General features: G+C 41.0%; 1 protein-coding gene across 4 annotated transcripts in view; it reads right to left on the bottom strand.

Annotated features, from left to right (window-relative positions):
* Window positions 1–14: 14 nt before the first annotated feature.
* LOC108577103 (protein couch potato) overlaps window positions 15–16,405 on the bottom strand; it is a 168,523-nt gene continuing 152,132 nt past the window's right edge. For 2 of the 4 annotated variants that reach the window (XM_017940203.1, XM_017940204.1), the window contains exon 8: window positions 18–1,512. In XM_017940203.1, the coding sequence (XP_017795692.1) occupies window positions 1,458–1,512 (55 nt within the window). In that variant the 3' untranslated portion in view covers window positions 18–1,457. Of the gene's footprint in view, window positions 1,513–7,475; window positions 7,681–16,405 lie in introns of all 4 variants that reach the window. The other 2 variants (XM_017940202.1, XM_017940205.1) reach the window with 2 other exon arrangements.

The following is a 16,405-nucleotide window of genomic DNA, read 5'->3' as shown; positions in this document are numbered from 1 at the left end:
TAGAGAGTCCAGTTAACAGTTTAAAAAGCGCCATACAACGAAACTACTCTGTTTTTTTTTTTCCCCCCCTTGAGTAATCACGTCACATGTTTCACTACAATAAAATCCTACTTCTGTCACCCCCCCCCTTAGAAAAAAAGAACAAACAAAAAAGAAAAACAATTTGTTCGAAGACAGCGCGGGGCTCGATTTTCCTAAAAGAATCTTCCGCGACTGTGGACTTCTGTGTGTTCCTTCTGTGTACGTGTGAACAAGTATTACATATATACGTGCGCGTGTGACTTCAAGAGTGCCTTCCTGCTTTTATGCTTCTCTTCTTTCTGTGTAAGTGTCTTCATTTGTATATCTGTATTTGTGTACCTGTGTGTGTGTGTGTACGAAAGGAAATCGTGTCATGGGTGTCGAAATCGTGGCGTGTGGCCGCCTCGGCGTGGAAATTTGCCGGAGCGTTGCGACGCCCCCATGCAACATCACCAACCGACGCACACCTCTTCCGCCAAGTTTTCTCTCTCCCTTTCCATCGTGTGTTGTCCCTCTCTTTTCTCGTGTAAACTTCCCTGTTTCGTGTTTCCCTTCTCCCTCCTTCGTGTAATATTCTTCGACCTCTCATTTTTCGTGTCTCTCGCTTCGTCGTCGTCGTCGATCGCAATCAAGACTCGGTGGAAAATAAATAGACAAGGTAGTACACGGCTAATCGAAATAGATCGATAAGTTAAGTCGTTAAAAAATATATATACCTAGGAATATCATATATACGCGATTATTTTGGGCCCCCCGCGAGTCGCGAATCTAAAACGCCGTTGCTCCGCGCGCAATTTACAAGAAAATTTTTTTTCCATTTTTTTTTTTTTTCGTTTTTTCGTTTTTTCTCTTTTCTCCCCTCACGTTTGTTCTTCTCCTTTTTTTTTCTCTCCCGTTTACGGTATGCGGTGCTGATGCTTTTATCTCGCGAGACAAGGTAGAGAAACATTGCACACGCACACACACCCCTGTCTCGTCTTTTCTTATTAATTTTTTCTACCGATCTTTTCCCCTTTTCCTTACTTTCTTTTTTTTTCTTTTGTGTACGTGGGTGTTCCTTATTTTCCGTTTTCCCTTTTTACGTGCTTTTTTCGTTTTTTTCTACTTTTATCCCCCCTACATCCCCACCCCTCTGACCATGTTTCGTTCTCCGTTTCCACCCTTTCCTTATCTTTCTCTCTCTCTCTCTCTCTCTGTATCTGGATCTCTGCGGCTGGTCGCCGCCATCTTGGTTCTTCTGTCTTCGCAACGATTCTCTTCGAGCGACTGTTTCAATCGCCCCGGAAACCAGTTTTTGTCCCGTTCCTACGTTGTTGTTGTTAATCCACTCTTCGTATCGATGATTTCTCTTTGTTTACTATTGCGAAAACATAGGATCCAATTCACTGTTATCGCACTCCGGGGTGTAAGCACGTACAGGTCTTCCCTCGTTCCTCTTACATGCCGTTGATGTCGATCTTAAGGTTGCCCGTTTTCTTCTCTCTTTGATCCCTGGAAAAACCAAGGAATTAATTAGAACAGTTCGAGGAAGACGGATTAACACGTACACACACTGGCCGATTAATTTCTTCAACCTAAAATCGGCATTTCTTTTTCCAGTTTTAGTACAATTTTATCATTGTACAAAATCCCTGAGAAATTAGGCTTAAAAACTCTCCTAGCCAATGACACGATCATATATTGTGTATATCTCCAAGAAGAAGAATGAAAAGAAAAGAATTGTTTCAACAACGTTTCAACATTCAAGCGGATAAAAGGATAATAAAATGAAGCGACGACGAACGGAAACATAAGTTCTGCTTGGTCTAGTCCAATCGTTTTAAATCGTTTGTTGGGAAGTAAAAAAAAACGAGCAGCAGGACAGGACACGAAATTGTTGCCGGCCGATGTCGTTCGTCGTGAAATCGGAACGGATGAACGAGAGTGTATGTATGAAACGAGCGTGTTCGCTCGGTCGCTCATCGTGCCTCGTTTGTCTCCATTCCGCCACTTTCACGGTTTTTGTCCGCGATACCGCTGATTTACAGCCGCGAAGAGGACTGTTCTCGTCGCGCGTCGCGTCGCATCGGTTCGATCGAACGGCGCGCACACGGTTTTCGAGAATCGCGGGAGTAAAAGCAAACCCCTGTCGTCTGGACCGATCAATTTTTCGATCGTTTTCATACATGTTTCTTTTTTTTTTTTCTGTTCCAACTCTCTCTGCTATTTCTTTGCCTCCGTGTGTGGATGATATACAGGGTGCTTCAGGAAGAAAGGGTCGTAAACTTTTCGGGCGTATATCACTCGTAGAGAATTTGTGACAGACGAATGCTTGGAAAATTTCAAAAAGGTTCTGAAGTCAATTTTTCTTCTCCTTAATTTAATTTTTATCTTTACTTCATCGTTGCTTGCAAGGTGGTTGAATATGAATGACTTTTGGAAAAAGACGATTTGCAGGAATTTGTAACTCTTCCTCCTTATTTCAACAAATTGCATAGTTCGCCGAACGAGCAGATGAATTCTCCGATAAAACGTCAGGTGAAAATCAGCGAATGAGATCTATTCTTTTCATAGAAGCAATATACAAAAATATCACATTGTGTTACATGTTATGCATCTCTTTGGAAAGAACATTCTTCAAGCAATTGTATGCTTATCACCGTTCCGTGCTGTAATAACTCTTAAAGAACGTTCTTTTAATAACCATACTGTTATCACGATCAGCATTTCTTTTCCCAGGATTTATACTAAGACAATGGTTGTCGCGGTGGTATGAAACTCACGCCGGGCAAAGAGAAAATTACACGGAAAATCTACTTTGCACATTCCTACACCATTTTTCGCTCAACTTCGTTTCACACTGTTTCACAATATTCCAACGTTCAGCTTCAGCTTGAATTTTAATTCAACAATGCTTCTAATCCTTCCTAACAACTGTGTTAACCGTCAAACATGATCACAAAGCGCATACGTAGAAGGTGATACTCGAAAGAAATAATTTCCGACCCTTTCTCCAAAGAGCACCGAGAGGCGCAACAAAACTCTTCGTACGCGAATATAATTCACGTCGCGTTGATCGAACGCGATTCCCGATCTCGAGGCGACGACGATCTCTCGAGGAAACCCCTAACGGTGCCTCCTCTCTCGGTCGTTCTAATCAGCCGTGATCGCGGGCTACGAACAGAGCGGCGAACAGACATAAACGGCGTTCGAACATCCGGTTTTCGAGCGGTCGGTCGCCGCCAAGAAGAGAGTTTACCGATTTAACCGTAGCTGTAGGAGTCGTCGCGTTTAATGAATCCGTCATTGTCCCGCGGAAACGAAAGCAAGAGACAACCTACATTTCTCGTCCCTTTTTCCCGAACGAGCCTCTTCCCACGGCCGACGAAGAAGAGACGCCTTGCCATTGAGTAATTTACGTACCTCATTAGGCCGTGACTGCGTCCGGACTGAAAAGCTCTCGTTTTTTTTTTTGCTTTCTTTCCTTCGTTCTTTTTTTTTTTCTGTCTTTCTTTCTTTCAACGAGGCTTTCGGGGAGATCCTTGGTTGCGGAGGAAAGGAATGAAAGAAAATGCAGGACGGTCGCGTCGCTTTTAATTCACGGCGAAAGACCAGAGAAACAGAGAAACAGATAGATAGATAGACAGAGAAAGAGAGTAGAGTGAGAGAGAGAAAAAGCATTCTAATACACATCGGATATTCCTTCAGCAGCCACGTTCATCTTCACCGTCGCGCTGCCAAGGCGTCTCCGTTCCGGTAAAGCGAAATGAATTAGTGACGATGCGTTTTCGTGTCCCACGTTGCCCAGCCCCAAGCAGATTCTATCGATCCTCTAATTTCACCGAGGGGAAGGTCGGGCAATTTGGCCTGTTTTTCGGAGGAGAGACTACTTTCGCTGGATCGAATCGCATCTTTCCGCGTGAATGCAGCGTTACCTTTTCTTTCTTTCACCTATATTCTTCTGGTGTTATTACAACTCTGTAGTATCGTAGTGCAACGTGTAATTCGCACTTTCGTTTCGTTTGTTTCAATGAAAATATGAAATATGAAAGGTGATCGACGTGTTTCTTTCGCTATTGCTTTCGAGTAACTGGCTTGACATGATCTATTTATCAACGAGATTCCCCTAACAGATGTTTCTTCAGCTTTGAAAATTACACGAGTCAAGTTTGAACGACTTTACGACGTGAAAATTTAATTACACAATGGCTGTGGCTGAGTAAAGGATTGAACGTACTATTGAATCGGTTTACTGGAAGAATTGTGTTTGAAAAAATTTTTTGCATTAATTTCAACAGACGTTAAGACTGTAACGTAAAGATGTATAATGCTTTTACTTTGAGTTACGATCTCTTTGCATTTGAATGCTATTAAATTAGGATCGTAGAGAGCGAAGAAAAGAGAAGGGAAGATCGAGAGCGATCCGGATATCTCTTCAGTGATACGAGAACTTATTGTAAGACTTTGATGATCTACGCTACGTTGCTTTAGAAATATACCGCTCGCCTGGCTCTTTGTGACCAACCATTCTTTGTGATCTTTATTTCCGTTTGCTCGCTCGCTCTTTCCACTCCTTTAATCCGATTGCTCAACAAATCCTGCTTTACGGGTATAAAGCTGAATAGTCCCGATACTTTTCGTATTTACTTCTTGTACGACGGGTACAAAAGTATATCGTATTTAAATAATACTACGAGTCAAGTAAGTATAATAATTAACAGCTTAAATACCTAAGAAACATACCTTCTATCTTATCGAAGTTTCTCACGATAAAATAATCCCCGTCCATTTGCAAGTGTCTTATCAAAATTTTACAATGATCTGAGAAATTTTGACATCTCTAAAAACTGAATTTACGTCCATTTACGTTTCGAAGTATCGAATAAAATTCGTCCGTCGTCTTCCTACAATTAGAAATGAAAATTCACGAACAAGGAAGTATTCCTCTGCATAATAAGATACACCGCAATTTTTATATCATCCTTTTCGTCGATTCTGCGCAATTGCCCGACCTTCCCCCGGAGAATCTCGCTACCAACAACAAGATCTCTACGAAAAGCACGGCAGGATACGGTGTTCAAGGGTGTCGCATACCAAAAGACCACGTCCAGGAGATAAAAAGGTAGAGAAATGAAGAAAAATTGTACCACAGGACAGAGCAGAAATGAACGAACATTATGCATCTCAAGCAACACAGCGAAGATCGAGCAGAACCGAACGAAAACAAAGAAGAAGGAAAAAGGCTGTCTATACAAGGTGGTTTGGTTTTAATTTCTAAATGTTTGTATTACGGAAAGTACGTCGAATTGGAAAATTTGTCTTTGAAACAAGATGTTTACCCTGGTTAATTGAACGACGTATACCGGTACACATGGTCCATACTAACTTCACTTACGTTTCCTCGTTGTATTTTCACACATTTCTCGATAAAATCACGAAACAGTCGTTCAATTAATTTAATTACCTCCTTTGTCGCTTCGTATAAATAAATCCTATCACGTGTAATTTAACAAACTGTAGAAAAAAATTCAACCAACTTCCAAGCAACCTTAACTGCCTCAACCAAGTGAATTTTCATCTGCACTTTTAAATGTCCCCTCTTCACCTCCTTCAATCTCCCCAAACTTCCCCTATTCAACGTACCTTCCTTTTCCTTTTTACAAACGTTCGTAAATTAAAACGGGTCAGCCTGCGTTAGGTGTATATAATCGGAAGCTGAAAAATGGCGGCTGAGTATACCTCGAACGAAAAGAAAAGTGGGCGAAAACCAGGGAAAGAAACCCGGAAAAAACTGAAGTAGATAGAAAAGACGTAGAGATTTGCGGAAAGAAAGGTGCAACCGGGAGAGAAAGAAAGAAAAAAACGAAAGAAAATATCGTAGATCGGCGGAGATTGTACGCGATCCATAGGCGTTTAGCGGCAGACAATTGGTAATTGGCAGCCAGGTTGCGCGGCCTGTCGAAGGCATCGATCGCCGCTCGATCCGAAGGATCGACGTTCGATCGATCGTCACGCGACACACGCGCGCGTCCTGCGGCCCGGAAACGCCATTTGACGTGTCTCGCGGACCGACCGCAACGAAAATGTGGCGTGTACGATCGATTGAAATCGGACAGCGGGCTAATTGGCTGCGAGTCTCTACTGCTGAGGCCACTGCACTGTAGGGAGCTGTGGTAAAATGCCCCTGAGCAGTATCAGGATGGTGGAGAAATATTTACAAATGTTGTTACGTGCTGCTACAGGGCGACTTCTAAAGTGGCCAGATCGGGAAGGGGTGATTCGTTCGTGAGAGAGCAGTCGAATGTTGGGGAGAGTATATTTCCTTACGTTCAACTAGACGTTTTCGAGAAAAAGAAAGAAAATCACTGGTAATTCTAATGGATTTTAATGCAGACTTAGTCATCTCTTCGTATTAATGAGGAACGTTAAAGGGAAATGAATGAAATATACCTGGAAACTAATTAAACTCTGATTAACAGACTGATGGAAATATACGAGAGAAACGTTAGAATCTCTCGAGATCGATCTACGGATAAATGTACCGTAGTGCAGTTAGTAAGACTGTAACGTTACTCTCGTGTATTTTCATGTATTGTAATTGTACAAATATTCTCAGTCTAATTGATTAAGTAGGAAAATCCATCGAAGACTTACACAGGTCACTTTACTTCTCGCGGCAAGGAAAGAAAAGCTCGAAACGGGCGAAAATGTACTCCGGAGTAAATTCAACTGGCCTTTCACCTAAAACGAATCATCCCCTTTCCAATTCCGCCACGATCACACCGTGACCACCCTAAATGCGTGAGAGGAGAGCAAATGGAGACGTAAAAGTGGTACACCCGGTCGAGGCCTTTTCCCCGACGATCCTACGCTAGGGAGCGGGAGCAAAAGTAGCAACAAGATCCTCGTTCCTTCCAGAGGCATTTCGTTCAACTCCCCACGGTAATTCTGCGGTGTCCAGCAACGAAAACGCAGATCTGTGCTTCGCGCAGCCACTCGTGTCGGAATCGTCAATGGTTCTCCGTGTTGTGTGGATCAATGGTGAAACGAGATCGTAAGTTAGCGGTGGAGAAAAAAAAAAGGGTTTCGAGGGACAAGGAGAATCGAAAGGACAGACAGAGAGAGAAAGAGCGACGAGAAATGGAGCCGGATCAACTGGAGGGAACCGGACATCGATGGTCTAATAAAGAAATTCCCGATACCCCTCTCTACGCGCGCTCGTTCAATTGGAAGTCGACGAAACAACGAAGAAAACAAAAGGGAGGAGTGAGAAAAATACGAGTCGAGGTGATGATCACAAGGGATTGCTAATCAACGAGATAACGAAAAGAGAAAAAAAAAACAGAAAAGAAAAAAAAGAGGAAAGAAAAAGAAAAATCGAGATAACACACACAGGGTGTCGCACAGGGTGCTGCGTTTTCGTCGGGATGTTCGCGGTGTCGGTAGCAGCTAGCGTAGCATAAAATGAAACCTACTTCGATCCAGAGATTTGTAAAGCCCACCTCGGCCATTTGTGACTTTGCATATTCGATTCGTATTGCTCCCCGGTCGGAGGAGAGGAGAAAGGATCCTTGGAGAGTGGCCATCGCCTGGGCCGCGTAGCGAACGTCTTGGTATTTGACAAAGGCCACTGGCGACCCTCCCTTCGTGTGCATACAAAGCCGGGAGAAACCAGGAAAACTGTGCATAAATAAGAGAAGCGTACAATACGTGCTCTAGTTAGTTATGACAGACGGTACTCTGGTCAAAAGAGAAGGGCCGGTGTTTAGTGTGTGTTTGTTTGTTTGTTTTTCATTTCTGTGGTAAGTGTGAAGAAGAAAATTCGATGACGCTGGCTGAACAGCGAGACGAGACACCTGATGTGGCACGAGAAAGAAATTGCTTATCGTGGATATTTTCGAGTTGGTAGAAATTAGACAAGATTGACGAAGGTATTGTGATTATTGTGGCGCAGTCACAGTGATGTTCAATTAATTCAACCCATTGTCGTATTAATTTTTTGCGAATTTAGAGGAGAAGTTGAAGTACGCCGATTCCTTACGATCACCGAAGATCTTAAGGTTCTTTAACTATTTCACAATATCTAAGGATTTACCTTCGAGATGCGAAGATCGAAAATTTAGAGTTCAAACAGACACTCAAAGTGAATCTCGAAAATGAAACTTCAGATCGCGAAGCGGCGAAGGGTTATTCAATCGTTACTATCTGATCTCTCCCGTAATTTATCGTACATCCTGTGTATTTCAGAGAAAGCTATTCATACCGAAGATATTGTATATAACCTACTTTCAAAAAACTCACAAAATACTCCGCGTTACGGAAAAGTCAATAATACTCAGTTCTAAAATAAAACTCACTCTATTATATCTAGTACAATAAGAAAATGAAATTCTGTCAAATGGAGTATCAGAACGATGCGTTATTTATCAGCTCGCGTTAAATTCATGAGAATTCTGAGAAGTTTAACTTTAGATATTCTTCGATTTTATTTGAATTTCTCATAGTTGCTACTGCAATTGCCACCAATATGATTTAATATCGCAAGGTAAAGGGTTAACCGGTACACTCGATCGAAACAGCGGAGAACAGAGTGGGAAGGAAGGTTTCTTATTTGAACATCTCTGGAACAAACGCATCGATTCGTCATATTGCACGGCAAGATTTCGATTCGTTTGTCGTATACGAAGACCGATTACCGGAGAATTTATAACCCGGCAGGAGCGAGATCGGCCGGTTACGACGCCCATTAACGGCAGTATCGATATCGATTACGGTTGATTTACCGCGGCTCCACCAGGTACCGGTGTAACCACGGCAAATTTCCACTTTTTCCAACTAGTACGTGCCTGTTACAGAGCGCACTTGTCGTCGACTTTGATACTTTCACTCCTCTTTCTTTTATCATCTCTGATGGAAAGATATTCTCCCGCGAACAGAGATATTCTCGTCGATCTACGATTTCTTCGACAATCTCTCTCGTTTTCCACACACGCGATATGTATTCGTGCGTATACGTATGAATATTCGATATTTCCAAAAGAATATGCTATTTTCGTTAGCATATTCGCAATCGTGCATAAATATTTGACACTCGAATTAAAATAAGCCATTTTGGTATTATGATATTCGTATTCGTGCATGAATATCTGGCATTCGTTATACGTTGGATAATGAACACTGCTCCAATTTCAGATGGTAAATTAATTTATATTAAAATACAGGAATATTTGATCATTTTCTGTTACGAATATGATCATCCATAAGTCCAGTTGATGATTTTTTGTTGAATTTTTAGTACGGTAGCTTTCCATAGTAAGATTGCAGCAAGACAGTGTAACATTGGATGCACAAAGTAGATTGTATATATTGATTAACCCTAGTGCGTTCTTTCGTTCGACTGTCTTTTTTGACTCAAAGGTTTTAGGTGCAACAATTTTTGTTACCAGCGCGCCATATGAACTTAGGTAATGAACTTTCGATGTAATGTTTTAAGGGAACATAAATTTGATAACAGTAACAGTAATTAAAAAGATAAGAAGGCGATGGGTCAAAAAAGACCCGAAGACCGCTCTAGGGTTAAGTGAGTTTCACGCGATACTTTATAGTATATAAAGCTTGCAAAGATTAATTACAAGAATTACCGTCGTACTTTTTGAATTCAATAGTAATTTACAACAATCTCCTCCACAATTCTCCTCGAAAAATTGAACAATTTTACACGTCCACAATGAATACATACAGCGACTCAAGAACACAAATGCACATCTGAGAGACGAACAAAATAGAAATCTCCTAAAAATTATATCTGAATACTTAATTCTAAAAAAATGATCTACCAAGAAATCTTTCGAAAAATCAGCGAATTCTCATGAACGCATGTGTAGAGCAAGGATATAAAAAATCTCGTGCCTTATTATGCTCGTTCGCTGTTATACCTCGTCGTGCGACACCGTGTGCTGTGGCAGCGTGTTTACCAGTGTGTGTGTGTATGTACGTGTGTGTTAGGGTGTGTTAATTAATGCCACTAAATATCTCGATACTGATAAATATGGTTACGGGTACTAGCACATGTGCGTCTTACGGCTACGAGCTACGACTGGTGGCAAAATGAATCAGCGGATGTCAGTGATACATTTGTTGGAGGTGCTGTTAGTTCAGTTTTCAAGAAGCACTCGACGATACACGTGACAGGCTATCCTGGTACCAATCTGACGGCCAATAGTATCTTTTTCTTTTCTTTCTAAACGCCGCAAGATTGAAAAACCGGCTTGGAACTATCACCCCGTGAATGTTAAGGACGCGTTAGAGAACGCGTGCACCGTGTATATGTACAAAGAGAGGGAAGAGAGGAAATGCGGCTGATTCGGCGCTGACCTATATTGTTCTCTTAAATTCCTAGTCGCGTAATTGTTTCCAGAGCGGAATAGCATCGTCGTTTCCAGTTCATTGCACCCCGTTGGCCTGTTTACGGATACGTATAATGCTTGGAAAAATTAGAGAATTTTTCGTCAAGCTATTGACCCTTTCACTGCTATCGGCGCTTTGGAAATTTTCTCGCACTTTGGTGACTTTTCGTACACTTTTGCCTCAATTCGATCCTTAAATTTTGCTTAAAATTCAATCCTTCGAGCACTCTCGCTTTAATTTGATAATAGAAATTTGAAAATGATAAACTTAAAATTTTTAGAAATTTTTTATCGCCAAAACGAAAGATTTTACCGATAATCTGCCGCAGCGAAAGGGTTAATTAACGTTCCGCCTCCGTTCGCCATTTTACATCGAACGCACTTCGATACGCGGATGTTTAACCCTTTCGTGACCGAATTATTTGTCGAAGAATCTTTTATTTATCTATCGATTATGGATACTAAATTGAGAGCAATTTTTGTTCGAGTGAGATATTGCGTCTCGGTGGTGATGAAAGGGTTAAGATTTCTACCTGCCACTGTAGAAATGCGCTCGACTCTGTTCTACTTAAAGGAGATAGACAGTTAGGTGGGGATTTTTTGACAAAATATTTGGCACATCGTAACGTACCATTAAACATTAAAAATTAGACGATGCAATTTCTTTTTTCTTTTTGCATACTTGTGAATTATTTTTATACACGAAAGTGTATGGATTAACAGGTCCGTAGGTAAAACGTGTTACCATAGGTACAACAGCTAGAATTAGAACATCATCTTATCCAAAACCAGATATTTCATTTCACAACTGGTTTCACCGACTTCACTGATTTTACCGACACACATTGTGTCTCTCGAAAAATACCGTATGAATAACACGTTCACCGTCCACCGACCCACACGTATCACAGATTAACTCACTCGAATCTCTCCCGAAAACGTTTTGTCACTGGAATAACGAAATCAGAAGACGAGATATCTATCCTTGAAAAAAAACAAAAAAAAACATTCCATTCACTCCAGACATCGAACAGTATTAAGCACAAGGTGTCCCTCAGACGAGATTTCGAAAATAGCCCCGAAGTGAATAAATAACCAGACTCCGAGAATGGGATAAGAGACTGAACCAAACTGACGTAGAGATATCCGTGGATATCCGTTCGAAATAAGGAATCGCCGAAAGGAGTGAAAGGGGTGAAATCGGGGCTAACGGATAGGAGAAACGAGGTTCCGCCATTCACCGCACGCGGCGAACCTGCAGGCCAACGTTTCTTGTATATCACGGTGAATGAATTGGATATGACGTCAGTTGTCCGTATCTGACGCAACGTGTGCTCGTATCGATTTCCTCTTTGCATCGGCGCCGAAATAGCCTGTAAGAATAGAAACCGCGAGGCTAACAAGAGCGAGCCTCGACGACGACACCGTTCGAACTGTCCCGAAGCCGTCTTTTTTCCGGGATCAAATCCCACCTTCTCTCGATTCTTTCCTTTTCTCTCTACCACCCTTAGCCTGCTGCCGCCGCCGCCCTTCCTTCAACTTGTGAATCTTGTGTCGGTCGTTAAAGAACACGTATACGAACGAAAACGGGTGAAATCGAGCGAGTTAACACGCGTGCTGCCCGCCCCTAACGTCTAACCGCGCCGCGACCAAAGAGAGAGCGAGTGAGAGAGAGATAGAATATGTCGTTCCTCGGTGTTCGTATAATTAGCCAGTGGAATCTCATTACACCGCGAATCCCCGAGTTCCACGTATGAATTCGCAAGTAGCTCCCTACTGCTGCCTGAGTTAATTACACGCGTTTGCACACGCCAGACCAGCGTCTACAATTTTCGACGGTTCGCACGTATGTGTATACGTCCCGCCGCCAGTTTCCGAGTAGTGCGCGATGCATTTTCATCAAGCCTCGTTTCGTCGTGTCTCTCTGCCTAGGGTAGAGCCAGCCAGGCTAAACCCTACTTCTGCTGTCCTGTTAAGGATGACCGGGGCCCAGTGCTTTAGGATCGAAGACGAGCGGTGTGCACGGTGTGCGCGAGCTTTCAACCCTTGAAGGATGTCAGGTGTCGTCGCGAGAATTTCTAGATTTTCGGAGTTGGTATAACGTTCGAGGGAAGAGTGTCGGGTGTCTGAGGTTTGTTTTTCAGGCGGTGATTTATTCTGGTAAGAATTCTTGTGAGATCTGGATTGGTTGTTTTTAGGAGTGGGTTTTTGGGAGGATTTTTAGGTGACTGGTTGTGGTTCTCGGGAGACGGGAGTTCGATTAATTCGAAATTTATGTCTTAACTGTAATATATTTTGATTTTTATATCGTTTGGAATGAAATGTGTTAATAAAGATTTCTGTAGTGAGAAAATTTATGACGTATCTGGTGTGAACTTAATTTTCACATTTTTCATAGGTCCTCAAGGTATAGAAAAATTAATTAATCGTTATCTTCTGTAGTAAAATAGAACTAGGGATTCTAACGATTCTTCCTGTTTGTAAAGCAACAAACTTCAAAAAAGAATTATATTTTTTTGCACAAGAAGTTAAATCTCTGATTCCTCCCTTGAAAACTGGTTAAAGGAAGTGACATGGAAGGAGTAAATAATTAATATTTACTTCCAAGAATTCCATTATTCATTCACAAATAAAGATGACCACAATTATTATCAAATTAACCGAACGATGGAATAAAAAGGGCAATAATTTTCAAAAATACCAAAGCACAATCCTTCAAGAGTGAGCACACGAGAAAATCAGTACACATCTGTTCTCCTCGAATACCTCGAGAAACAACGAACGAGACAAACGGTGAATGAAGTTGTTCGTTCGTGGTGAAATATCGAAAGAATTTTCGAGCTCTTCCCCTACAACGAGTCCGCGATCTAATACGCGGCTGCACACGTAGTACTCAGAGTCGTGGGAAGGTTCCACATGGCGGAGCACGTGAAAATAATTTACCATGCGAGCGCGAACCATAATGTCCGCGGCGCGTTGGATAACATATTTCAAGACCGACGATTTTCCTCGCACATTTTCATTGCGTCGAAGTTGCAACGCAGAACCAACCACCACCAGTCGGAAAAACCGAAACGCTTTTCGCGTTTCACGCTAATTGCGTGTGCCGTCCAATTTCGAATCCTCGAATCGAAACGCGTTACCATGCCAATCAACTCTGAACGATAATTATTAATGAATCGTAGGCCGCCAGAGAGAGAGAGAGAGAGAGAGAGAGAAAAGAAGAAACAGGACACCGAGTTCAAATCGCGGAGTAAGTTTTTTTCGCGCGTTTAAACGGAATTTCTATTTCGAAGAGAAAGACTTTGAAAATCAGCGAAGCACGCGGGTGTTGTTTGACTGATTTGACTCGGTCTAATAAATCTCGTCGCACACTTTCGAGATTATGCACGATAGAGAGATCACTGAATCGCGATGGATCGAAGCTAGATAAATTCCACCAGGTATTAAGTTCTCGTTCTAATTTTTTTCACCTGCTCGAGAGGATCGATTTTAACCACTTCAACGAGTGAAATAGTATTTTTCTGGTTGTTAGTGGTAGACACTCTAATTAGCAATATTTTCATTCAATTGTATCTTTCGAATTGTTTTAATATAATTTTGCAAAAATTACCGGGATTTTTAAATAAATTCTGACAGGAAGTAAGACATAACCAAAGAATAAAATAAATAAACAAGAATTTTTTAACAACAAGTAGAATCAAATTTGTCGAACACACGTTCCAGCGATCTTCAGAAAATTTCTCTTTAAAATTGAAGATTTCTGTATCGAATATTTGATAATGGTTCAAATTCATTTTTGTCGAAAATAGAACGATCCACGTGTAGTACGACTGGTCTGCAGTGAAAATTATTATATTCCAAGTCGTGGAAACGAATATTTAATTCCCTGCGAGCTAACCACGCATACTTGATGTATAATTTACGAGCGTAACACGCGTCACGATAAAAGTCGTACGCGTCAATTAGCGTGCATTCGCCCGCAAAGTCAATTTTAGATTTCCCGCATTTCCGATTTCGTTCCCACACGATGAACCTATTCGAGAAGTGATTATTTTATCCTGGACACCTTCCACTAGCTTTTACTAGCTCTCCTCCCATCTCGTTCGTTTTAACGATAAGTTGCTTTCGACTTGATCAAACTCTCGAAGGACCGTTTACATAAACACTAACTTTGGACACGCGTGAGTTATTCTCCGTGAAGTCGATCGTGATTCAAGTTCGTCGTTATTCCAAGGACAATTGTAACATTATGTAATTTATAAACTACAGTAGAAACTCTCTATAGCAATTACACTCTAAAGACTATGCTTCGTTAATTTAAAAAAATTGGTTTAATATAAAGGAGGATGTTAAAGAAAGGTCAATTTTGGCATACGGCCGGAACGAAAAATCTTTTTACAGCATGATTCTACGCATCCTGAGGAACGAAAAATGTAATTGTCATTTTTCCCGGAAATGATGGGAAAGTTATGAGAAATGCGGTTCAAGGTAAGAGTATGACCATACTTATAACTTATATTCCGTCTCGTTTTCTTCTGTTCGTAAATTAACCACTTAGAAACTCATATTGAGTATTATTTACAAAGATTGTTGTACATTAGTGTGTAATAAAAAGCAAAAATAATGAAAAATAATTAATGACAAATTAATCGAATTCTTTGATGACACGATGCTTATATTCTAAGCAATCAGAAACTAATAATTATTTATTCTAGAAGTGATAAAAGTTATAATAGCAAATATAATAAAATAATCGTCGTGACAGGGATACAATAAAAAAGTAAGACTCTAACAGAATTTGCATTTCTTAACTGTGTATCCGGTGATTTCATTTCTCCAGTAATTTTTTTTCTTGACTTTTTTTACTCGCACGAGTAAAGCATCGTTTGCAAAGCAACTGTTTATTCGAGTCGTAACTCTTAGAGAGTTGAGCGACAGACAGTTACTCTCAGACGCAGTGTCGACTCGCGAGAGATACTCTCGAGAGCAACTCGCGATAGTTTTACTCTGAAAAGGACATAAAGCACTAGCTTTATGTTTGGCTCGATGTACGTACAACGACCCAGGCTCGTGTTTCTTATGTTTAGCTCGCAAGAAATATCAAGTTAAGGCCTAGAATTTTTCCCAGAATAGTTGCGTACGTACAGCGATTAGAAATCGGGTAGGACGATTCGTCCTCAATCGGTGTTTACGTGGCTGTCGAACGAGTGCCTCGACGAACGACGAACGTCGCTTATACTGCGCGATTATAGTCTTGCAGGGAATACATCGAACAACGCGTTTTCGATTATACGCGGATTTCCAATCAATTTACGTACTTAGCATATTCGTTCGTGTGAATTAAGTGCCGCTGCATACAAGAAGCTAGTGCACCAAATTTAAGTACACAACGAACAGCTCAGCTTGGAAGAAAAATTAAACTAGAAGCGTGGTATGTGTATGCGTGAATAATATGTATGTATACATACGTATCGACGTGTAGAAAAAAATTTGGAAAAAACTGCAATTAGTCGGAATCGCGAAGAAAATAGCGAAGGTTATTTTTACAACTTTTTTATGGGAGCTCGTAATGAAAATTTAAAAAATTATACACATGCTGAAAATTTCATCGAAATCGGTGGATGGAGAAACAAGCGACAGGCATACATGACCTATTACAGTTCTAGGCCGAAAGTCGTGAAATACAGTAAATTCTCTACAAGTGTCAGTCAGTTTGGATTCTACAAGTGTCAGTATAGATGGTCCTATGTTATCTCGCTCGCTGTCAGTTAAGCGTGTAACGCTACACCACTCGGTTTCTTTTACGAGGGTTCACGGCTCGACAATTCATAATAGAAAAATATAATTTCTTTAATTTTACTTTTATTCATCTGAAATTTTTTTTAACATGTTGGTGAGATTTTTCTAATGAAAATGATATCAAACATGATATAATTTGAACAACATTTACTTATTAACACGTTCACTGTCGCGCCAGGTTTACAGGTTGCTGTCAA

The sequence above is a fragment of the Habropoda laboriosa genome, unplaced genomic scaffold (genome assembly GCF_001263275.1).
Source record: "Habropoda laboriosa isolate 0110345459 unplaced genomic scaffold, ASM126327v1 scaffold486, whole genome shotgun sequence".
Classification (NCBI taxonomy): Eukaryota; Metazoa; Arthropoda; class Insecta; order Hymenoptera; family Apidae; genus Habropoda; species Habropoda laboriosa.
Note: the sequence above shows the minus strand (reverse complement) of the source record. Positions and strands in the feature narration are given on the sequence as shown.